This window comes from Carya illinoinensis, chromosome 1 (genome assembly GCF_018687715.1).
Source record: "Carya illinoinensis cultivar Pawnee chromosome 1, C.illinoinensisPawnee_v1, whole genome shotgun sequence".
NCBI lineage: Eukaryota > Viridiplantae > Streptophyta > Magnoliopsida > Fagales > Juglandaceae > Carya > Carya illinoinensis.
This window is the reverse complement of record NC_056752.1, coordinates 34,585,764-34,611,608: the sequence shown is the minus strand read 5'-3', so window position 1 is coordinate 34,611,608 and position 25,845 is coordinate 34,585,764. Positions and strand designations below refer to the sequence as shown.

Here is a 25,845-nt window from a genome sequence, read left to right as displayed (position 1 = left end):
TTTTTTGTGGTTTGAATTGCACATGGATGGAGTTTGGAGAAAATGACTACATTATATATATGTGTCTATCTCAGTCAGTAGATAACACCCATTAATGGGGCCTTGATTTCAAACGATTTGAATGAGAAATTGAAAGGTATTTGAATGAGAAACATAGGAAACAAATGGTACTACAGTGGATGGACTTTCTAAAGACTCTTGATTTCTTTCCTTCTCTCTGGGAGTTGTTATGATTGTGGACCCCTCCCATGTTAGCAGATTTAATTGCCCGTCAAGCTGTCCAATATCACAATGACCCTCAACATCCTCCCACAATCTGAACGGCAAAGAGGGACGTTGAGATTGATTGAAGGTGCAGTAAAGAGCAGCTAGTAACTAGTCTTTGCTTGAAAGAGGAGTGGAGAAACTAGAGGGGGAAATCTGGATTGTGGAAGGAGGGAGTCGTGCAGTTCCTGCAGAAGGGTTTGTAACTAACCATATGACTCTGAAACTTTAAGAAACATTAATACTCAGCAGAGTAGTATACTGATCCAAATGAGGATTTAGTTTTTATGTTAATCTCTCTCCTACTCCTTGAGATCTTGAAGTTCGAATATTTTTCGGGTCTTTAGTATGGCTGTCTGGGATTAGTAATTATCTGCAACAGTGCTTGAATGGTGGCATCAAGATGCCCTAGTAGTTTTTGGGCAGGAAGAAATGGTATCAGCTGGGCCTTCCTTCCCTATAAGGAAGTTGTCCCAACAAAGCTTGATGGTGACAAGATAATGAATGTAGACTAGTGGTAGGGGAATGGCAGTGAGATGGAGTAGGTGGTTTGATTCCAGAAAACAAATGACACGGATCATGGAGTTTTGAGAAAAAATGATTATCTTTTGCTCGCTACATCATTCCTCTAGGCTCTATCATGGTCACTAGTCAGTACATATACACCCATTGGGGCAATATCACAGGGATTTGAGTGAGAAACACTAGGAAATAAATAATAAAAATCATTTTATAATTGATGGAGTTTCCTGAGATACGTTGATTTCTTTCCTTCTGTCATGAATTGTTTTGATTGTGCGCAGTGCGCCTGTATTTCCATGTGTAGGAGATTTTTCAAGCTGCTCAATATCATAATACTCTTTTCGTAAATATGCTAAATACAATCTTAAAGTCTGTAAATTCCACATATTCCATTTAAAAAACAATGAAGTTTACATTAAAAAAAATAATTTATTTATGTAGATCTCATATTTATATATTTTTACGACAAGAAGTACGCGATATTTACATATCCTAAAACTGTAAATATTATTTTTCTATTTTTTAAATTTACAAAACAGGTTTAGTATAATAAAGGTTTTGTAGAAGACACATTAGGCCAGACCATTTTCTTTATCGATACGACTACAAATGGGATAGAGACGTGTGATGAAAAATATGTCAAACATTGATTAAGCTGATGACAGTTGATATTGATGGTATGACCAATTTAGATGGTGTGAGCGAGGAGAACATTCCGTTTAATGCTGAGCATTTATAAATGCCAAGAGGTCCTCTTCATTTGTTTATCGCTCTGACTCTAAGTTGAATTCAGCCAAAAACTCTAGAGGATTTAAATCCAAGAAAGACTACCGAAGAAAGTGGGAAAACAATTAAAATTTTACCGGTTATAAGCTTGGTGTGTAAGCATTCTGCTTGTGTGGAACCCATTATTGTTAAAAAAAAAAAAAAAAAAAAAAAATCAAAATACTAGTACTATTTATGGTGAAAACTTCGTTCCACAACAATAGTGTGTTTCAATGTGTTAAATATTTTCTTCTAACTAAACTTTGGCTTCAATAACTGAGAGCCAAGGAGTCGAACTGGGGTAAGTATTTAAGAGAGGTAGGTAACTAGTTTGGTAAATTTTTTTCTGTCATTGTGAAGATGATCAAGGTGATGGTTAGCATGGGCTCCAAGCCTCCAGGTGAGACATTATGGTATGGTATGGGTTCTCCTCCTTTCATGGGCTAGAAAGGGCAATTTTGAGAGGTACCTTGAGTCTATGTTCATAAGAATAAAGCCTATGTAATCATATAAAGTGGCCTGAAGCCATGGGAGGAAAAATGGAACCACACTTGCACGATATATCTTCTTTCATATTGAATATACAGGAAGATCGGTAGTGATCTTTTATTAACTACATGTGGTTTGAGTGGTCCCAATATTAATAGAAAAATATTTTATGTAAAATTAGATTGTAAAGTTACTTTTATTGTAAAGTAAATCTAACAGATTATATGAAATCATGTCAATTTGTAAGATTGCTTTTGTATAATCTCAGTCATTTTAATAACAATCTCTCTTCAGCAGTCCTCTTTCATGTCACTGAACAATCAGTTCAAGGATAGCAATTTCATAGTGTATCACATTACACGATTAATCTTACCACAAATCCTGAGAAGTAGCACCAATGGATCCACTCCTGGCAAATTCCAAGGCAAAATTTTATTCACCAACACATGATCAAAGAATTACATGGAGACAAAGACCATAGAAGAGAGTATTTAGCTAAACTTGAATTATTTACAGAGGTCGTCACAAGCCCAACAGGAACGACAAAACCATCCTCGTGTGTATTGTATCTCTCTCTTTTTTATGTTAAACATCCTTTCCACATGTACAATTTATATGACCAACTTAAGCTGCTGCAATGTGAATCCCGGTCAGCAGTAAAAACTGGTAATTTAAGGAGAAGATGTTAAAAGTCAACACAAATCACTCTTCATCCTGAGTGGACCCTAACTCTGTTTTCTCAACTTGGCTAGTCTTCAATGTTCTTTGTGCTTTATTACCCAAAAACTATGAGCAACTAGGCTTAAGTCCAAGTGAAATCATTTCATTCTGAAGGTGGAGGACCCTTGTTCTGTCACCTTTCTCAGAGTAGCTCGCAATCAATGTGTCATAAATGCACACAGTTGGAACTAGTGAGCGTTCTTTCAGCTTTCTTAAATATTTTTCAGCTTCCTCTAATTTCCCGCAGAGGCAAAGGCTCCTAATCAATGACTTGTAAACCAATAGCCCAGGAGACAGCGATTTGTACTCAATTTCATAGTAGAGTTTGAGAACTTCATCTATCTCACCCTTGCTACCATAACCATCGATCAGGTGAGAGTATGTAACCTCGTCAGGCAAGAATCCTTTATCTAACAAAATAGTTAGCATTGCATTGGCCTGCTCCACATCCCCACTCTGACAGAGCCTTCCTACCATCTCATTGAAAGCCCAACGACTGGGAACAAGTCGCCTCCCCAACATTTGCTCACAATATCTTAAGCTTTCCTCCAGTTTTCCAGCTTTAGCACACCCCTCAATTAGAAGATCAAAGGACTCGTCATACGGCTTCAAATCCATATTTTCCATCTCTTGCATCAAGCAATGTGCTTCTTCTATTTTTCCCTCTTTACAATGGGCTCCTATGAACAAAGTATAGATGAAAGAATTTGCTTGGAAACCTCTTTTAAGCATCTCTTCATATGCCTTGTATGCTGACTCCAAATCCCCGAGTTTTATTTTGGCATGAACAATCAGTGAATAAGCAATTGTGTCAAGAATCATATTCTTTTGCAACATTCTCTTTAATAATATCATACCATCTTCGACTCTTCTCTCCTCCAAAATCCTTAAGACCAAACTGGTATTAACAATCACTGAAGGAGAACATTTCTTCCCATGGATCTGATCCAATGCGTCAACATATTTCTGCAACTGCCCTTCCTTGCACAATGCAGTAATCATAGTTCTGATTGTTACTTCATTTGGATAAATTCTTTTCTGAATCATATGCTCATAAATCTTCCAAACTAGAGGAACTTGATCAGATTTCTGAACAACATGAATCAGAGTGTTGAAACTAATGAGGCTTAAAGAGAACCCATGTTCTTCCAAATAGTGGCAAGCATCAAAAGCAATATCAAACATTCTTAGTTTAGCATAAGCCTGTATTAACAAATCAAACACAAATGGAGATGAAGCAGTAATCTTGTAACTGCTAAGTAGAATATCCACTATTGAACATGGAAGGGAGTATCCGACACCTTTCTTCAAAACTGATTCAAGCAATGCGCGAGCATCCATAAGCAGCCGGGCTCGAACCAAAATATGAATTGTGATACAGTAGGACCGAATACCATGTTCAACGGTTTTCCTTTGTGCTGACCAATGGAAGAAAGCCAGAGCCCGTTTTGCATCATTTGGTTCCTTTAACTCCAACAGTACTTTTTCTACCATCAAATCATTTAACTGCAAAGTATCAAATTTTTGAGTCAGCCTGTCCCAGTTCCAGCCTCTCCTAAATGAGCTGCAAATGGAATCAACAACTGTATCACAGTTTGCCTTTGCATCATTATGAATGAATTCAGCTACCACTGATTTAGAACAGTAAACACATAGATTGATAGAATCTCTGACTGATACGGAAACCAAGGAAGGAATAATTCGATGCAATAGAAGCATGATTTTTTCTATCACGGATGCAATTATTAGGATCTTCGCAAATGTTTACCAATAAATGGCACCATTCCAACATTGTCAATCTTCGATTAGTCAAGGTGATCCAATAACAGGAAGGGTGTTCAGAGGAGCCATTGCACATGACTTCTTGGTCAAGGGTCTGGCTTTAATTTTTCTCATCATTTTTCCCTGCATAAATTCACGTGTGACAAATCAGGAATAAATTGTTCAATATCAAATCAAATACTTTAAACTTGACATCCGGCAAAAATCTGCTTCGAAGCTAAGATTTTAACATCTATGGCTTTAGCACTTTTACTATCAATTCATACTAAAAGATTTTGGTTGAGACAATCATTCTTCCATGCAATCATAATGTTTTTTAACTCAGTAGATTTCTTTATGTTTCTGAGAAATTTTATAGAGCGATTTTTTTCTCACTATTTTCTTGAAAAATTAGATCCTTCCTTAATAAATCTTTGGTAAGAACAAATTTTCCTTTAGTAATGACAAAAATTTGCAAGTCTTCTAAAATTTAGGACTGTGCAGGGAAATTGAGAGAGTTTTCTATAGGGATATGAGATGGCTGATTAACATGTTACTGCTTTTAATTACTACTTCGGGAACTTGTTTGGTAATGACACAAGCTCTATTATACGGTGGAACACAGTGTGGGGGAATACTAATCTACACACATAACATAGTAACTAGGTGCAAAAAACAAATAAATGTGTAGATTAGGATATGGTGGAATACTGAAAATAGAAAAATTGTAAAGATGCCTCAAGAGAACAAATTGTTAGGTTTCATTAGTTATCTGGTACATTGCCCAATAATATTAACCAAAAACACAGCTTGATCATGGGAGCTACTAATGAGAACTCATATGTGTTCACAAAATTATCAAACAAACAAATGCTCATACAATCATGATGTCAAGGAAAACAATGCAAACACATTTATCTCATTCCGTAGAAGACGTTTCTTTAATTGAAGTTCAATACAATGACACTCAAACAATTGAGGTACTTGGCTCTCATCCCATCCTCTACTTCCCATGAAGCCTCATCCCAGAGTCTTATGGTTCCTCCACATTACTTTTACCACAGGACTTCCTATTTGTCTCTAGAGTAGTTTGTTATACCTGTTGTCCGCTATCCACAACAGGACTTCCTCAATACATAATTCCTTAGAGTAGTTTGTTACAATTCTTGTCCACTATCCATAATGGGACCTCCTTATAAGATAGATCCTCTCGTAATTAAAGGGGTTTGCTTTGTAGCACATTTGAATGGTCGGTGACAAATCCTGAGTTAACATTGACTGCACAAGTTTTTTCTCTCCGTACTACATGCGTACACACATCCTTCCCTCCGGCGCCCCTCGCCGGAGTTGATCTCCTCCCTTCTCTTTGACTTCTCTTTCCTTTCCTCAAATTTCTCCCTTCTCTTCCTTTCTTTCTTTCCGTTTTATTGCTTTCTTATTAATGATGGATGAGGCTAGGCGTTTCACGATTGAATCAAAAACTTTCTTCTTCACTAAGGTGGGTGCCAACCTCTTTCGCATTACCGAAAGAAACAGACGTATGGCCTTATTTTTGCTCCTTAACGGTGCGACAGTTGCATGGGTAGTTAGAATGGTGGGTGAAGCCACGGATTCTCGTCGGCGTGAAGGCTTTTTCAGAAAGTTTAGGATAGGTAACGGGGTCTTCATTCTACAACTTCTCAAAAACTCAAGGGGATGTTATTTATTGTTGGAGGAGTTTAACAACGAAAGAAGGAAGGGCTCGCTGATCATACCCGAGGGAGATAAGGGCAGTGGATGGGATGGTTTTGCTTACCACCTTAAGAAGGTGGCTGAGTCTGCAGTGGCCGAGCCTTTAAAACGCCAGAAGATGGTGGCGCAGATCGAGGGTGGGTTGCGCAAGGGAGGGACTGCTGGTGGTTCAAGTATGGAACCAAGCACTTCGGCAACCTATGCCTCGGTCTTGGCTGGCTCCTCGCCAGAACGTGAAATCTCATCATACCCAGCGGTCACTGGAGGGGCTACCCAGCGGTCACTGGGGGACGTAGAAGGCATTCTATGGGGTGTCAGAGCTTCACTTTCAGGAGTTCTAGAAGATGTGTCCTTTTTGATGAAAAAGGTAGACCTGGGTTTGAGCATGGTGATGGGACACGGTAAGGAGGCTGAACTGGGCAGAAGGTATGGTGCTGAAAAAGACTTGCAAGAAACATCGGGAAGGCAAGTAATTATAAGAGAAGCCGTAGGACAGGGGGAACATGGCTGCCCTCAATACCAGGCCTCAAGGCCACAATTGCAGGCCGAAAGCCCACGGGTCACAAGCATAGCCCACGAGGCAAGAGGCCTAGCACACGGGATCCTTCACGTGGGCGGGCTAGTTTCAGGTGAGGCAGGCCCTGCCTGTCCTCAGACCTGGGCCACCAGGCCTCTCCCACAGGCCGTAAGCTCACGGAGGCCAAACAGGCCCACCAGCGGAATCCCTCACGCGGGCCAACTCGTTTCATCTGAGGCAGGCCCTGCCTGTCCTCAGACCCAGGCCTTAGGGCCTCTTTCTCGGGCCGTAAGCCCACGGGCATCGGGCAGGCCCTCCAAAGCCTTACACCCGCTTCCCTCAGACGGGTCGGCTCCCCAGGGCTCGGTAAACGTTTCTCCACCGGCGGCACCTAAGACCGACAACCCACCGTCGCAGAATGTCCCGCTGGTCTCCGGCGAACCCTCCGACGGCGGTACGAAGAACACAAAAGCAGCCAAGCGTTTCTCCCCACAGTTTCCATCGGAGAATACACACGGGCTGCCTGGGAATGACGCCTCAGTGCCCACCTCCATCTCGCGGCAGCCACAGAACAGGCCGAGGGCCTACGACGGAGCTGAGTGTGGCACTCTGGACCAGTTTCAGATCGTGGAAAACAGATTCAACGGGGATGGGTTTTCGTCTACACCTGGCCTAGACACGGGAGTGATTCCCGAAACCCTTTTTCTCTCTAAAGGTCTCTCTGAGACCTTGACCAGGGTATTATGCACAATGGATGATGAGGTAGACGCCTCTCTCTTGGGTGGGAGGTCTTCAGACGAAGGATCCCTCTGTGGGTCAGATTTACAGTTAGCGTGTAAAGAGTTAGGGGATGGCTCTTTGTCCGCTGTACCATATGAACCCGAGGAAGTACCTAGCCCTCTTTGCTCACTGCCACCAAAAGATTGTTCAACTGAGTCACTGCCATTGCCACCAGACTGGGTCATACAGAAGGTGAATGAGATGCGGCATTGCTTGGGTATATCTTGCGAAGGCTTTGAGGACCAGTTGCAAGCTTTACTCATCGCCATGAGAGAGGGTCAGCTTGCTTTGGCTAAATCTGTTGTGAAGAAAGATAGGGAACTTAAAAGGCTGACTTGTTCCATAAACTATGATGCAAGGGAGGGCAGCACGAGCAGGGGACGACTTAAAGATAGGGCGAATCTTGGTGATCCATGAAGCCAAAGATTCTAGCCTGGAATGTTCGGGGCTTGAATGACCCAAAAAAACGCCTCACTATCAAGAACTTATTACGGGAATGGAAGGCAGATGTTATTTGTTTTCAGGAAACGAAACTAAAATATGTCGATAGAAACATCGTTAAAAGCTTGTGGCATTGTCCGTATGCAAGATGGACCACTCTTGCTTCTAAGGGTGCTTCTGGGGGTATTCTGGTGTTATGGGACAAAAGAGCAATTAATCTTGTAGATGAATGTGTTGGGGAATTTTCTATAGCTTGCTCTTTCTCTAATGTGGATGATGGATTTTGTTGGGGCTTTGCAGGTGTCTATGGGCCTAACTATGATAGTAGCAGGAAATTTCTTTGGGATGAGATAGCTGGCCTTTGTAGTTGGTGGGATATACCGTGGTGTATAGGGGGCGATTTCAACATCACTCGGTTTCCTAGTGAGCGGTCCGGGGTTCCTAGCTCGGATTCAGCCATGGCAAATTTCTCCACGCTTTTGTTTGATCTAGACTTGGTGGATCTCCCCATGGTAGGGGGAGATTTTACCTGGTCCAATGGAAGGGCATGGTCGCGTTTGGACAGATTCGTCGTTTCTTCCTCTTGGGAAACCCACTTTCCCACTCTATGTCAAAAACGGCTTCCCCGACTTTGCTCAGATCATTTTCCCCTTCTACTAGACTGCGGGGGTATTCAAGAGGGACGCAGATACTTTAAGTTCGAGAACATGTGGTTAAAGACGGAAGGGTTCGTTGAGAAAGTCAGCGCATGGTGGGCATCTTACCAGCTCACAGGCACTCCTAGTTTCATACTAGCTGGGAAACTAAAAGCTTTGAAATATGATCTAAAAAAATGGAACCTGGAAGTCTTTGGGAACATTAACGACCAGCGGAACAAACTCTTCATGGAACTACAACATTTTGATGAAAAAGAAGTAGAAGGGACTTTATCAGAAGATGATAGGGCAAGAAAAGTGACGGTTGTTGCTGATTTGGAAAAAGTTACTGCTATGGAGGAGATTATGTGGAGACAAAAATCACGGGCCCTTTGGCTGAAGGAAGGGGATAGGAGCACAAAGTTCTTTCATAGAATTGCCAATTCCCATCGAAGAACTAATGCTATAGAGGTTCTTCATGCGGATGGAAGCGTTTTAATGGGTAGAGATGTCATCAAGGAGCATATTGTCCAGTTTTATGAGAAGCTTTTGACGGAGCAATACTCTTGGAGGCCCAAGGTTGATGAACTAGACTTTGATTCCATTGATCACTCAAGCGCGGCTTGGTTGGAGAGGCCTTTTGATGAAATCGAGGTTCTTGGAGTGTTAAAAGGTATGAATAAAGACAAAGCCCCGGGACCTGATGGTTTTCCAATGGCTTTCTTTTATGCTTGTTGGGACATTGTCAAGGAGGATATTATGAAGGTCTTTATCGAATTTCACGCTCTCACGAAATTCGAGAAGAGCCTCAATGCCTCTTTCATCGCCCTCATTCCCAAGAGGGCAAGGTCGGTGGAAGTGAATGATTTCCGTCCCATAAGTTTGATAAGTGGGGTCTATAAGATCATTTCCAAAGTTCTAGCGAAGAGGTTGAACGAAGTACTGGGAAAGATCATCTTGAAGTCCCAAAACGCTTTTGTGAAAGGAAGACAAATTCTTGACTCAGCCCTTATCGCCAATGAGTGCCTAGAGAGTAGAATCCGATCCGGCATTCCAGGTATCTTATGTAAACTAGACATGGAAAAGGCTTTTGATCACGTGCATTGGGATTTTTTGTTGTATATTCTTGGTAGGTACGGTTTTGGGACACGTTGGTGCCAGTGGATAAAGCACTGTATTACAACAGCCAGATTCTCCGTTTTGGTCAATGGCACTCCTGAAGGATTTTTCAACAGTTCTCGGGGCTTGAGACAAGGGGACCCTCTCTCCCCACTTTTATTTATCCTTGTCATGGATGTGCTAAGTAGAATGCTGAGAAGGGCGGTGGAGGGGGGTTTTCTCTCGGGTTTCACGGTGGGCGGTTCCACACATGGCAGCTTCACCGTCTCCCACCTTCTCTTCGCTGACGATACTTTGATTTTTTGTGACCCAGACCAGGAACAGTTCCGCTCCTTACGGGCACTTCTTCTCTGCTTTGAAGCTGTATCAGGCCTTAAGGTGAATTTATCCAAGTCAGAAGTAGTCCCTGTGGGCACAGTCGACAACATAGGTACGGTGGCAGCCATCCTGGGTTGCAAGGTCTCATCCTTGCCTATGAAGTATCTTGGACTCCCCTTGGGGGCCCCTCATAAAACTAAGTCTATGTGGGAAGGGATCATTGAGAAGTTTGAAGGAAAACTGGCAGGGTGGAAGAGAATCTACTTGTCTAAAGGGGGGAGAACCACTCTTATTAAAAGTACGTTTTCTAACCTTCCAACGTACTTTCTCTCTCTATTCCCAGTGCCAGCAGGAGTGGCGAATAGACTGGAGAAGATTTGCCGGGATTTCTTATGGGGAGGTTTAGAGGATACAAGGAAATTCCACCTGATCAAATGGAATACAGTATGCACCCCTCTGTCCTGCGGTGGCTTGGGCATAAGGAATTTGAGAACTTTTAACAAGGCTCTTCTTGGTAAATGGTTATGGCGGTATCATCTTGAGGGAGACGCTTTATGGAAAAATATCTTAGAATGCAAATATGGAAGTGAGTGGGGTGGCTGGTGCACAAAGGAAGTAAGAGGAGCCTATGGTGTGGGAGTTTGGAAATTTATCCGAAGTGGATGGGACGGTTTTCGGGGCCATTGTAGGTTTGTGGTGGGAAGGGGCACACAAATTAGATTTTGGCATGACATTTGGTGTGGTGATGTTGCCCTAAAAAATGCTTTCCCTTCCATTTATAGGATAGCTTCTGATCAGAATTCCTCAGTGGCTGAAAATATGTGTCTTACCGATGGTTTTGTACTTTGGTCTGTGAGATTCACTAGAGCAGCACAAGATTGGGAGGTAGGCGCTATCACTGACTTCTATAGTGCACTACATGATTTGAAGATCAGGGCTGGAGGGGAAGACAGATTATTATGGACATGCACAGGGAATAAGAAATTTTCAGTCCATTCGTACTACAAGTCTTTGACGAATCACTCCCCCAACGCCTTCCCTTGGAAGAGCATTTGGAGAAGCAAGGTTCCCCTCAAGGTTGCTTTCTTTGGGTGGGTGGCGTCTCATGGTAAAATCCTAACCATAGACCAGCTAAGAAAGTGTGGACTCGTCATAATGGATTGGTGTTTCATGTGCAAACACAACGCTGAATCAGTGGACCACCTTCTCCTTCATTGTGACACAGTAAATGTTTTATGGTATGAGATTTTCTCGAGGCTTGGCATTGCTTGGGCCATGCCACAGAGGGTGATCGATTTACTGTCTTGCTAGCAAGGGCTAAGAGGGAATCGCCAGATTGCAGCGGTATGGAAGATGGTACCTTTGTGCTTAATGTGGTGCACATGGACCGAAAGAAATAGCCGCTGTTTTGAGAACAAGGAGCGCTCTCCGGATGCTTTTCGAGCTTTTTTCTTTCACACTCTACTCCTTTGGGCATCTACTATAGTTTTAAATGGAACGAGTCTTAGTGACTTTTCCGCTACTATCCGTAGCACTTAGTTTGTAACTAGGCTTTTTTCTTGTATACTCCCTGTGTACTCGGGCTTGGCCTATTTACGTGGATCAATAAAATTTATTTACCTATAAAAAAAAAATGGTTGGTGACATACTTTCTGGAGCATTGACACATGAGATATGTTGTGAATTTGAAACAAGTGGGGTGGTAATGCCAAGTGATAGGGTAACGGGTCATATAAAGGGCCAAGTTCATACGGCTGTCTATTTTAGTAGCCCTGTCTATCATTTAATCAGATTGCCCCAATTTCAAGGATTTGACACATTTACTATAAATGTTAGCATGAATATGTGAAAACCGAGTTACTCTACTTCACAAACAATGTATTCTAGCTAAGAGCACTCCCAATGGCTTATTCATCCTATCCTTTAAAATACATCACCAAAACCTACTTTTTCTATTTTACATATTGACTTTTACAATATATCATACATCAGCTTATCTATTTTTTCTTCATATCATTTAAATATTATACTTTTTAATCTTTTTTATTCATTTCAAATATTTACTCTAACTACCAATGATATCCTCATATCTTTTGATATTTGCAATATCTCCCCATATATAATATCATATAATTATGTTCTATTTTAAATTAATCCAAATTTATAAACTAAACCAAAATATAAATTAATTCCAATCCAACAACAACCCAGATCTTGAATCTAGCGGAAACCACTAAAATAAGCTTCGAATCCAAGAAACTAATCTGTCAATAACATGAGGGAGGACCCATGAGCTTGAACACACATGGAAACCCACTAAATATAGAGAACAAGTAAATACAGAGGTGTTTAACTGTTACAAGAAAAGGGAATGAAAGTGGAAAATGATAGTGTACCTAGAGGGTTCCTGATAGAGTTATTATAATAGTTAAGAGATAATGGACTTGCAGTAATTGAAGGGAAATGATACTGCCCAGGGAAAGAAAAACGAAGAGAAATAATAAAATGGGAATCGGGATCAAGCAAGTAAATAAACTGCCAAAGGAACAGTGACCAAATTTTTTGATCTGTAATCAAGTAGTTTTATTCAAAGGAACATTCCCAAATGTGGCTGCCTTATCAAAAGCTTTTAAAATCTCTGACGTTTTCTCCAAAAGTTAAGCATTTGCACGCATCGAACAGGCTGTATGACTTCAATTTGTCCTATTTTACAAAGGAAAGGCCACATAAGAGTTGGTCGTCTGATGAGAGAGGGAGGGAGGAACAAGAAGCTGGCCTCTGCCACTTTGATCCTTCTACGGATCTTCCACCCATAATATAAACAACAATTGCTAATAAGCTTTGCAACACCTGTGGTAAAACAGTTGAGCCTTTGAGACAGAACAATGACAGTTTTGTTAAAATGGTTGTTGAATTAAATAATTCGACAAAATACAATCACCAGATTAGCAAAGTTTCACAATTATATACTGCTCGATTCCAGAATTCAAGAAAACATAAAAGTTAATGATGACAAATCCAAACTAAAGTCATCCACATCTGATCTACGCGAGGGTATACGCTATCACACATGCCTAATTGAAACACTCCCACACTATATTTTCAGTTCCAATATAGCATCCTAATCTGAAAATGATGGGATCAACCACATGTTTCCTAAGTCATTAATATAAGAAAAACCACATGTAATGTATAACTCATAACCAACCATTTGTTAAGACATTTGGCTGCCTCATCTATATTCAGCCCAGTACCATCAAAGTCAACTATCTATACACCCTCCACCAACCTCAATCGATTCATATATATATATATATATATGTATGAAATGAAGCTGGGAGACAGCAAGTAGAATCTCCCAGCTTGAAAATTTTCAAATGGTAAATAATACAGCAGGTTAAACTGAAATGAAGCCAAAAAAAACACCTATATACTCAGAAATTAAATGAAGCCAAATAAAACACCAAGTTTCAGAAATTCAACCCAGAAAGAATAAGAATAGATGGTTTTTTCTTCTTCTGTGTCTAATGGGTCATCACTACCAAAACTTACACACCAGGACTACGTTGTATATATGTTAGGAGTTTCTTCGAACCATTGTCAACACTTTTTAAGGCTCATAGGCTGGCATTATGAGGTACCTCTATCTATTCTGAAATAGGCGACCTATTTAGCCAATCCTGGAAGTTAATAACTTAATTGTGACCCACCACTAATCTGCCTCTGTTTGCTTTCAAACTTATAATGAGAGTGAACGTGATGTAGTTTTAGTTGTTCCTAAAAACATTATATTCATCAAAAAAGTTGTTCCTAAAAACATTAGTTTTTAGCTGACTTGATTGATTCCTTTTTTTCCTTCTTAATTTTTTTTTTTTTTTTTTTTTGATAAGTAAAAAGATATTTATTAAAACATAAATAGGGCAAGACCCGAGTACACAGGGTGTATACAAAGAGCCTAGCTACAAACTAAGTGCTGCGAAGGGCAGCATGAAGTTCAGTAAAGGTAGTGCCATTCAGTACAATAGAGGATGCCCGTAAAACTAGAGTGTGATAGAAGAAATCCCTAAGCCCTTCCGGTGAACGCTCCTTATCCTCAAAGCAGCGACTTTTCCTTCTTAATTGAAAATGACGAGTCTCTTTTCAAGAGCTGGACATATTCAAAGGCTAGCTAAATTAGCCAATATGTTCCAAACATACCCATATCTTATCTCCATGGAGTTGTGACTCCATCCTTCAAAGCAAAAAATAAAAAAATAAACTGAGAGAGAGAGAGAGAGAGATCATGCAACTCAACCAAACTCAATTAAAAAGCTTGTGATAGTCAACCAAAATCAGCTACTGCAAAAATTATAGTGCTACATGCACATAAAACTAAGTATAAGCAAGAGTAATAAAAACAATCAGAGGACATGCACTATAGGCAAAAAACAGAGGACACGTAGCACTATAGGCAAAAAAGTATAAGCAAGAGTAGTATCGGAGGCAAAAAGTTAAGTATAAAAAACGATGGACATGCACTTAAAATACGAACTATAAGCATTTCAAGTATAAGCATGATATGTTTCTTCATATCAATAAGTTTGAAGTTTTAGTAATCTTAATGCATGTGGGAGGATTTTACAAAGTCAAATTCATTTTAAATTTGCTGTTAGAGCTTTTCATATGGAATCCCTTACAATTGGTGCCTTAAATTATGTTAAAAACACTTTCATGGTGAAGATGATGGCTGAAGCTCAATGTATCAACACAATATTTATTTGGCTGCATCATACTGAACAGAAGTTGACCACAGAAGCATGGTGCTGCAAATATATTTGCAAAAATACCAGAGAAGTTGGTCTAACGGTAATATAGAGACTAACACACTAAAATTTCATCTTTCCTAACTGAAATTGGTAGAATAACCAAGGCAGATTTTTCCAAGCCATCAACCATACCACAAAAAAACTCCCACCCAAATTTTCCACGAAAACTAGGAAGAAGTAGATTTCAAGGCAGCACCCAAATTTTCCAACAAGTGGTTGTGAGTTGCTGGACAATACAAAAATAAAAAATAAGAAATCCAAACTTGTTGGGTTTTAGAAGAAAAAAAACCAATTGAAAAAATCCAACCATCCCCAAATTTGCACAAGAAAACGAATCCAAAATCACACATTCCACGCTCGAAAATCTTAGATTTCATCCACGAAATTTTTTTGCATAAAGCCGTCGATCATGGTGGCTCAAAAACATATACAAAACCTACGGGTTAGCCTACCATCATATACAAAACCGTTGTCCCTCCCAGATTCGTTTAATTTTTTCTCTCCTAGGCTCTAGTAGAACATCGTCCCTCCCAGAATCTAACAAGAAACCCTAAATATGCGACCATCCCCAAATTTGAAGAAGAAAAAACTCCAAAATATACCAACATGCTCGAAAATCCGAGATTTCATCTACTAAAAATTATCACATAACTTATTCGAAGGAGAATAGAGAGATTGAGAGAGAAGAGGTTGAACCATACGCCAAACTCACTCGGAATAGGAGTTGCGACAGGGACTTATCGGAGAAGACGAGTAGAAGGCAACTGTGACCCCACTAATGCTTGAACTGGAAATGGAGAGATTTGAAGCAGCTCTCATTCACACTATCGGAGACGAGCAGAAGGCAGATGGGCAAGGAAGGGAAGACTCGCGGAATAAACTGATGGCTTCAGGGGCCGAAATGAAAATAATTAAATCAGCTAGGCGAGGGGAAATTACACAGATGAGAGAGATGAATAAAAAATAATTAACATTCCTAAACAGTTACCGCTAGATGTAGCGGTAGTACCGTAGCAAAATGTATTTTACAGATGAAATAGATCATCCAGACGCCGTTTTCGGACTAATTTCATTAAATTATACAAGAATTTGGATTTTATATAACCCCTTGTGAGTGCTCTTAAGATAGTGGTTTTTTTTTTTTTTTTTTTTTTCTATTTTATCAATATGTGCATGGAAGACAAAACAGACATAACAAGCTTCTCGTTTAGCTGTTTTAAATTAACAACTACTTTATGTAAAATGTTTACCAGAATGAATTGGTTTTATGCAAACATACGAAGAAAAGGAAGTCATACTGAACTAAATCAAAGAAAGCAGCAGACACATTAAATTCAGAATATAATACCTGTTCTACCAAAAACCCAGTCAAAAAGTTGAATGAATTGCGTTTTGTCTATTTATTTCAGAAACAAAATCTCTTTGAGTCATCCGCGATGCTTTGAATAAGTACATCTATCTCAGCTGCACGATTCCTAATGAAATGGGAATGAATATGCCTGGAGAGTAAATAAATAGTAAGCCACACAACTATGTCTATATTACTTCCAAGATATACAAATAAGCAAGATTGAACTCTCAAACATGAAACCAAGAAAGATCCCAGAATAATTCCGTTTCTTTTTTAAACAATATTTCAACCAAGAAACAGAAAATTTAAAACTTGGCAGCAGCAAATTCAAGCTCTAAATGAAAATATCTATTCTATAATATACAATGATTTTTTCTTGTTTTTTCGTTAGTTTTTATTCTCTTTCCGTTAATTTTTTTGTTTTCTCGTTAACGTGTAATAGTGAATAAGATGCAAAGCAACTTGACCTATAACCCCAAGGGCCACATTGTGCAGACCATGGCCGAGTTGCTACTAGCCAAATTCGAGGAGTTGTTTTGCCGTAGAGAAACTCAACAAATTCCAAAATACAAGCATTTGTTTAATTTTGATCCAAATGGTAGGTTCCATGGGGGGGAGAGAGAGAGAGAGAGAGAGAGAGAGAGAGAGAGAGAGAGAGAGAGAGAGAGAGAGAGAGAGAGAGAGACATGTGGGGAGATGGAAGAGGCTGGGAGTTCCAGCAAAATAAGACATAAGGGAAAGGTTGTTTCTTCCCATGAAGCTTAAAATCATTTCTTGGAACATTTGGGGTCTCAATGATCCCAATAAGTGTCTTCGGGTTAAGAATCTCTTGCATCGCTGGAAATTGGATATTGTTTGTTTGCAAGAAACCAAGATTGAATTCATTGATCGAAGCATCATCACTAGTATTTGGGATTGCCCATACATGAGATGGGTGTATCTTGCTTCCTAGGGAGCGTATGGGGACATTCTTATCATGTGGGACTCGTGGGTAGTTGAGTATATTGAGGAGTGTGTTGGCAACTATTTGGTGGCTTGTTTGTTTGAAAATGTGGTGGATGGCTTTTGCTGGGCTTTCACTGGTGTGTATGGATCAAATGTGGACAGACATAGGAATGTTTTATGGGAGGAGCTTACGGATTTGGATAGTTGTTGGAACTTACTGTGGTGTATTGGAGGTGGGTTTAATATTACTCGGTTCTCTAATGAAAGATTAGGAGAAATCTAACATAGCCTTGCGATCAATGAGTTTTCTAAATTTATCTTTGATATGGATTTGGTGGATCTATCACTTTTTGATGGCGTGCACACTTGGCTTATGACCATGTTAATTGGGATTTTTTTGTGTTATTTACTTGGGAGCTGCGATTTTGGGGAAAGATGGATTTATTCGATTAGGCATTGTATATCTACAGTCCGCTACTCGGTTTTGGTGAATAGTGCACTAAAAGGCTTTTTTAATAGCTTTAGGGGATTAAGACAAAGAGATTCTCTCTCCCCTCAATAGTAGGCCTGTGCAAATTTTCGAGATTTCCGACTCCGCTCTGAATTCGACTCCGATGGAGTCAGAGTTCTCGGAATTCGGAGTCGGAGTCGGAGTCCGGAGGCCTTGTTGACTCCGGATTCCGACTCCGAACTCCGACTATTTATACCTTATATATTATATATTGTGTAATTAACCTTAGGTAGTCAAGTAGCTCAATGGTAGAGGCTTGGTTTTGTTTCTCCGGATCCTGGGTTCGAATCCCCTCATGCACCATTTCACATTTTGCAATTTTTTTTTTTTAGAAAACCTTAAACGACGCCGTTTTTAATAGGATATAAATTCATCTCTAACCGGCTAACCCTACACATTTCTGCTCCTCTCTTCCCCCTCCAGTGCCTCCCCTTGACTGGCCAATACAACCCCAAAGACTTTGTCCTCTCCATCCGACGCCCCAGATCGATCATCATCCTTGTCAAAGCCGGTAATCCGGTTGACCAGACCATCGCCGCACTCTCCTCCTTCATGGAACCTGGCGACACCATCATCGACGGCGGAAACGAGTGGTACAAGAACACCGAGCGCCGAATCCACGAGGTCTCGGACGTAAGCACGTAAGGAATAACGCGTTTTTATACTGATCCGAAAGGTGGGGGGGTTGATTTCGACTGTGAAAGATGGAATGGCTGAAGTATTAGTTCTGGAAATGTAAGGGAAATGGGGAAAAGATTTCAGTCGTTCACTGCAAAGACGGGATGAGCTCCGAACACCGGAAATGGGGAAAAGATTTCAAGTTGAACCCAGCCCAAGCTCCGATCGGTGTTCCGATCAGCATTCTGAACTCCGACCTCCGTTCGGAGTCGGAATCGGAGCTCAATTTTGCTTCCGACTCCAGTCGGAGTCGGAGGTCGGAAGGCACTCCTCCGACTCCGTCGGAGTCGGAGCCCAGGCCTACTCAATAGTTTGTCATATTTATGGAAGCATTAAGTCGCATGTTGGAAGCGACTATTAATGGAGGTTTCCTTGCTAGATTTTCAGTAGGTGGTGTTAATATATCCTACCTTCTGTTTGCTAACAACACTCTACTTTTTTGTGAGTCAGACAAAGATTATATGCAATATTTGAGGGTTGTACTACTTTGTTTTGAAATTGTTTCAGGCCTGAAAGTAAATCTCTCGAAGTCTAAAATGGTTCCTGTGGATAATGTGAATAATGTTTAGGGCTTGGCAAATATCTTGGATTGTAAGGTTACTTCTGCCCTTGAAATACCTTAATATTCCATTGGGAGCTGCCTTGAAGGCAAAATCTATTTGGGATAGTGTGTTAGAAAAAATTGAAAGAAGATTGGTTGGTTGGAAACGAGTATATTTGTCCAAGGGTGATAGATTAACTCTTACAGAGAGTACCGGACATCTACATTTTGATAGGCGTGTATACCACCAGCAATTTATATTTTGATTTTTTTTTTTTTTAGCTTCCAAATGAAAAGGAAGCATATCTTCAAAGCATTGAAGCGCTTTCACCATTGACAACATAGACCTATTGGAACCCAATGTTGCAAATAAAGAACAAACCGAACACATGACTCTGAATTTCAACTCAGAAAGACACGAAAAAGAAAATAAGCAAAACCTGAATGAAAGTGAATTGGAAGAGTAGAGGACTTGCTGAGTGAGAGAGCAAAGGCTCGGGTTGGAGTGAGAGAAAGTGAGTTACAATAAGAGAGAGACAACAGACACAAGGGGTTTGGGCAAGCGAGGTAGAATGATAGAACTATTTTACTATATGTAATATTAAAATATAGAAGCGTTAGCAATTGGATGAGGGTGGGAATCTTGTTTTACACCCACCAATAATCACATGACATGTAGGTATTATAGCAAAATGAGGAATATAGTTACATGTAGAGAAATTATGCATGAATTTCATCTTCTTCCCCCCCTTTCCCCACCCCAACACGATCACTTTTCTCCCCCTTCTCTCTCTCCTCCCCACTCCACCCCGCGTGGATCATGCTTTAGATGCCCCCATTTGGCAGATGGTTATTATGTATGGGAATGTTGAAAATAGGTTGAGCAATTAGAGCATAGATGTAGAAAAGAGAAGTGTTTAAGGAGCAATAAAATACAAGCAAGCACTAAACAGAGCAAAGAAGTACCAATTGGGTAAAAGTGGACAAGATTCAACCCAAAGTCTTCATTCCAAATTTAAACAAACCAGTTATAATGTATAGCTATTCAGCATGAATTATCACATTCAGAGCATCCTTCCTTTTTACACCCACATTTAGGTTCCAAATTGAGTTGAGAGAGAGATATAGCTCATGACGACGAGATCTATCAAGAGAGAGAGCGATGAGAGTGAAGAAATGGGGGATTTTCCTTCATGAGGATGGGAGAATGGAGAGGAGAGGAGAAAGAGAGGTTTGGGACAACGAGATCTGTCGAGAGAGAGCTTCGATTGAAAGGGGGAGGAGGGGGAGAAGAGAGAAAGGGAAAAATGAGAGGAGAGGGGAGAATGGGAAAGGGAAAAACGGAGACATAAAGAGAAAAATGTCCCTCAACTCGCTCACATCATAAGACACATAAATCCCTTATGTGTTCAAATTTTATTGGAGGTATAAAATGCCAAAATGAGAGATGGTCGGGCCAGGCTATCAATATTCAGAAGTCAGCGTTGTATTGTTCGAACAATATTTCCCCTATGCATAAGCAAAGACTATTATGTCATACTGCGTTCATGGAGGGGACTTTTCCTTTTGAATATCTTGGAGTGCCAATTATTATGGGGCGACTTAAGCAATCTCATCTAGAAGGCATGGTGAATAAAGTTAGGCGAAAAATCAGTGGTTGGAAGATGAGGCTACTTTCTACTAGTGGAAAACTAGTTCTGTTAAGGCATGTTATATCTAGCATGACGATTCACCTCTTTGCTATTTTACAGGTCCCTTAAGCTACTATCAATAAGATTCATAGATTGATGAGCTCCTTCTTTTGGGGAGAATCCGAGGGACGAGAGAAAAAGAAATGGGTGGCTTGGAAACATATTTGCAACCCTGTGGAAGAAGGTGGTCTTGGGTTACGGCATCTTCATGACATACAGAAAGCCTTACACATGCATTTTGGTTGGAATCTTATACAAGGTAATTCTTTATAGACTAATTTTTTTAAAATCAAAATATGTGGGTTCAAAGCCTTGGGCTTTATTAGAGGCCACAAAGGATTAAAATTCTGGAGAATGGTTGCTAATTGTATTCTGCTGTTGTTGAATAATTCTAAATGCATTAGAGAATGAGAGATTTTTTTTTTGGTATGACAAATAGAGGGATAATGGTCCTCTAATTAATGAAATGCCATTAGTGGGTTCACCCATGCTAAAAGTTAAAGTGTAGACTATCGAATGGTTGAGATGTGGATTTTCTGGAGAACTTAATTGGGCAAGAGAGGTGGATGAGATTCTAGTCTCTTTATCTGGGCCTAATTCCGGAAAAGATGTTCTGGTTTGGACTCCAACAAAGACAAGTATGTTCTCTACCAAATCTCCTTGGCATTGTATTCGTATCTAGGGGTTCATTTGATCCGGTCTGGTCGGTCCGAATGGGGTATTATGGACCGGACCGGACCTATTCGGTCCAGGGTTTTTCCACCCTGGACCGGACCGAAATGGGTAAGGACCGATTCGGTCCAGTCCCATTCAGGACAGGCCAATCCGGTCGATCCAATTCAGGGCTCTCGGTCCGGTCGGTCTGCCCCGATCCAAACTGGGCCTTTGGCCCAACACCTGCATTTTATGTTCAATTTTTTCAGCCCACTATACATTTTTTCGAATTTTAAGTCCAAAAATACTAAAAGAAAAAGAAAGGATCTTGATGAAAAAATAAAAATAATCAAAATTATCAATCTAATTATTTTAGTGCATCACTCTAGAACACACTAAATATTCCAATTATCAACACTGCTATACTAGCAGAAAATGGACATGCCCAAAAGGAAAAAAAAAAAAAACACTAACATTCCCTGTTAGTGTAGCTGCAGCACTGGAGAACAGGAGAAGTCCCAGTTTCCCTAATTCCATCCATTCCAAACAAGTGATCCTATGATAAAAAGTCTGAATAGAAAAAGATAAAAAAAAAATACAAGTAACAATTACATAATAATACACAGCTATCACTTTCTTAGATTCTTACCCTCTCATATTTACTGATTTACATTAATACAAAACACAAATATATATATATATATATATATATATGAACACATCTAGACTAGCAACCAAATGAAGTTCCTTCCCTACTACAGCCTATTGCTACAAAATACATAATAAACCATAGCCACAAAGTTGCTGCCTCCAGGCTTCCCATGTTGCTGCTAATTCCCTGCTACTACCACAAACTACTACTTCAATCATCTTGCTACTGATGCTCATGCATTGCAGTTTGCACATGCTCATACATTGAAAAAGGCACAAAATTATTGAATCAGATTCAAAATCAATATAGAACAAATTCAATAAACTAAGAAAAAAATAAAGTAATTATGAGAAGTTTCTTTATATACACATTTAGCCATAAGGCTCTGCACCGTAATGTTAAGATATTCCACATGCACTTGATAATGTTGATTATATTAATATAGTCCAAGATAGCTTTAAAAAATCAAAATACCAATAAGTTTTTAGTGTAGTTGGTGTAGAAAGCTACAATGGGTGTGTAAAAAACTAGACTTGTAAATAAATTTTCTCGTAGGAAATACCCTGAGTTAATTGATTGATAAGTTATTTAGTACAATAACTTGATGAAAAAAAATATCACTTGGTATACTCTGATTGCAAAACAATTATGTATTGAGAATACATAATTGTTTTCTTCAAGAACTAAATTGAAACAGATGTCAGTAGTATTTGATATTTGCAGATGAAAATGGAGTATATATAAGCCGAAGTCCTATGTTACTCTTTCTTTTTAACTTAAATTATGCGATTTGGTTTCTTCTTCAAACTCAAAACAACAAACCAGAAATCTTTGCCCCATGCAGTTACCAAATGGCATTTTATTTCAAACTCTTTATATTGGAAGAAAGCTTATAGCCCTAGCTTTTAGTTGTAAAATTATTGAATACAATATACATAACAAATTAAATGTTTAGAACTCATTATATTGAAATGTTTAGACAATTAATATAGTTCTTATGGATGGAAATAGAGAAAAGTAATCCTTAGCAAAAAGGTAAGAGCCTCTAAGGCAAAGTACTGAAATAGTTGTAGTGAAACAAATAAACAAAAACATAGAAATAGAGAAATAGAAACAGAAACAGAAATAGAGAAACAGAAAAAAAATAGAGAAATGTTCAAACTATTATAACAGAAATAGAAACTATTATAACAGAAACAGAAACATTAGCACCATTAATTCTCTACAATCTTCTCACTTATTATAATAATAAAAAAATAGAAACAAAGAAACAGAAAAAAATACAGAAATAGAAACTATTATAACAGAAACAGAAACATTAGCACCATTAATTCACCACACTCTTCTCACCTATTATAATAGAAACAAAAACTATTATAACAGAAACAGAAACATTAGCACCATTAATTCACTATAATCTTCTCACCTATTATAACAGAAACAGAAATAATCTTCTCACCTGTTTAGTCTTTAATTAGCATTGAAATTTGGGCCGGTAGGCATTGAATTTGATGCCTCCATAGAATCAGCAAACTTCCCTAAAAATTTAAAACAAAACAAGTTAAATAGCCTTACACAACATATATTATAAAACAAAATAAACAACAAAATAAATGCATTACATACCCATATCCAATTGCTTCTCAAATTTCTCTACTTCATCCATTAAAGTCCTAAGGCTTATTGGAGTAGAAGAAGAACGAAGCCAATTTTGTGCACATATGAGACCCTCAACACTCATCGGATTTAAACTACTTCTGAAATGATCAAGCACACGACCAGCAATGCTAAAAGTAGATTCAGAGGCCACAGTAGATACCGGTATTGCAAGTACATCGCATGCAACTTTTGAAAGTACATGATATATAACTGAATTCACCTTCCACCAATTTAAAATGTCAAAATTATCATCTTGATCCTCACATCTTTCAGCTAGATATCTATCAACCTCTGACTTACTTTCCAAACTTTCTTCTGACTGTAACTGTTGCTTAAATTGTTCCATCAATTGTGCCTATCTACTCTCATTCTTGTCAACTAAATGACCTACATCTTCATGTGGGGAACTTGTGCGCTGAGGAGAACTCCCTTCTTCATTTTCCATGTATGCCTCATAAATGCGAAAAAATGCATTTCTCACCCTCCAACTGAAATCAATTTTTTTTGTAGGATCATGTGCATACATTTGTCCCAAACCAAAATCAAGATATCACATCTTGAACCTAGGATCAAGAAGAACCCCAACATACAGCAACATATTCTGATTTTTCAAATTGTCTTAATACTTTTCAAACTTTTTCAACATATTTGTGACTATTAATCCCACCACAGTGTTTCGTTCTTCATACTCCATGTTAATAGCATCTTTTATACTAACCAACTCCGGGAAAAAAATATTGCAAGTTACGTATTCACCCCTCGAGAAACATAACGTTGCATTGTGAATAATTGAAGAAACCTCACAAATAGCTTCACCTTCTCCCAATCGGATGTATTGAGAGTCCCTAACTTCCTCGAATTTCTTTTATTCACCACATCTTCATTATCAACATCGTCATCATCATCACCTTGAACACTACCAAGGAAACACAGATCTTCTTCCTCCAATCTCTCAAAAGCCTTTCTAAATTTTGCAGCCCTCTCCCACATAAAATAGGTGGAGTTCCACCTAGTTAGTACATCTAAGCAAACTTGGGATTTGGATTGAATATCTTCCAAACCCACACATTTCTTAAATATTGCCCACCTTTGAGGGGAGGATTTAACATATTTCACAACACCCCTCACCTTCACAATAGACTCATCATATTCTTTCAACCCTTCACAAACAATTAAATTCAAAATATGGGCTGAACATCGCACATGTAAGAAATCATGTTCCAAAATCGTGTCTCTCCTATACTTGGTTTTTTTTTTTTTAAAAAAAAAGAAGAAACAACCTCATTATTATAACTTGCATTATCAAGAGTGATTGCAAGTATCTTTGGTCGCCCCCAATCATGCAAACACATCTCTATACCCTTACCAAGTGTATCACCCTTGTGATTTTCAACCAAAGAAAATGATAGAATCCTCTTGTGTAATTTTCAGTTATCATCAATAAAATGTGTTGTCAAACACATATAGTTTAGTTTTGAAAGGATGTCCATGTATCCGTGGTCAAGAAAATTCGTTGCCCTCGAAGAGCATTTTTCAACTTTTATTTTTCCGTAAAAAACAAACTAAAGCAGTCCTTGGCAACCGTCATACGAGATGGAATCCCTACACACTTAGGGCAAACTACAAACATAAACTTCCTGAAACCATCCCCATCAGCATGCCTAAAGGGCAACTAATCAAGAATAATCATCTCCGCTAAGACTTGTCGGCAAGCCTCAATAGAAAATGAAATGGGCACAAGTCCCCCACTACTACTTCCTCCCTCTACCTTCCAACCTAAAGTGGTTTGAGAATTATTTGTCTTCTTAAACGGATATTTTTTACATGGGTGCTTAATGTGGTACTTCATGGATTTCGTACCATTGGTCTTCGTATCACATGTATACGAAGCACCACAATAAATGCAAGCAGCCCTAAATTTAATGGGATCACCTTTTGGTATTTTTGTAAAGTGATCCCAAACCATTGACCGTTGTCTACCACGTTGTGACCCACCAACCGAACTATTACTTACATTGGATGGCTGTGGAGGTGGAGGTGAAAATGGAGGAATGTCTTGTGTTGACTCTTGCACATCATTTGTAAACGACTCCATCTACAAAAATGAAGAGACATAAAATAAATTCACAGAAAAAACAAGAAACAGAATTGTTGTCTCATAATGATAATAGCCATTAGCCAATAGGTAGAGATTAAAAAAAAAATACAGAAACAGAAACAGAAACAGAGACAGATAAACAGAAAAAAAAATATACAGAAACTGAAACAGAGAAACAGAAATAGAAACAGAGAAACA

At 39.2% G+C, this 25,845-nt stretch overlaps 1 protein-coding gene across 4 annotated transcripts; it reads right to left on the bottom strand.

The window, feature by feature from the left end:
* Positions 1-2,442: 2,442 nt before the first annotated feature.
* LOC122315953 (pentatricopeptide repeat-containing protein At1g66345, mitochondrial) lies at positions 2,443-23,366 on the bottom strand. Of its 4 annotated transcripts, none has more exons than XM_043132342.1 (3): positions 23,350-23,366; positions 16,216-16,366; positions 2,443-4,665 (listed from the first exon to the last, which is right to left on the bottom strand). In XM_043132342.1, exon 3 carries the CDS (start codon positions 4,477-4,479, stop codon positions 2,827-2,829), a length of 1,653 nt encoding a protein of 550 aa, XP_042988276.1. In that variant the 5' UTR covers positions 4,480-4,665; positions 16,216-16,366; positions 23,350-23,366; the 3' UTR covers positions 2,443-2,826. The 4 variants fall into 4 exon arrangements, 3 of the variants coding, with proteins under 3 accessions (XP_042988276.1, XP_042988260.1, XP_042988267.1); XR_006244209.1 differs by lacking the exons at positions 16,216-16,366; positions 23,350-23,366 and adding an exon at positions 15,569-15,822 and having other exon boundaries at positions 4,181-4,324; positions 4,529-4,665; XM_043132326.1 differs by lacking the exons at positions 16,216-16,366; positions 23,350-23,366 and adding an exon at positions 15,569-15,814.
* Between the last annotated feature and the right edge of the window lie 2,479 nt (positions 23,367-25,845).

What these genes read in the sequence shown, in the direction of transcription:
- LOC122315953 (XM_043132342.1), bottom strand. Translation starts at nt 4,479, where the DNA reads ATGCTTCTATTGCATCGAATTATTCCTTCCTTGGTTTCCGTATCAGTC.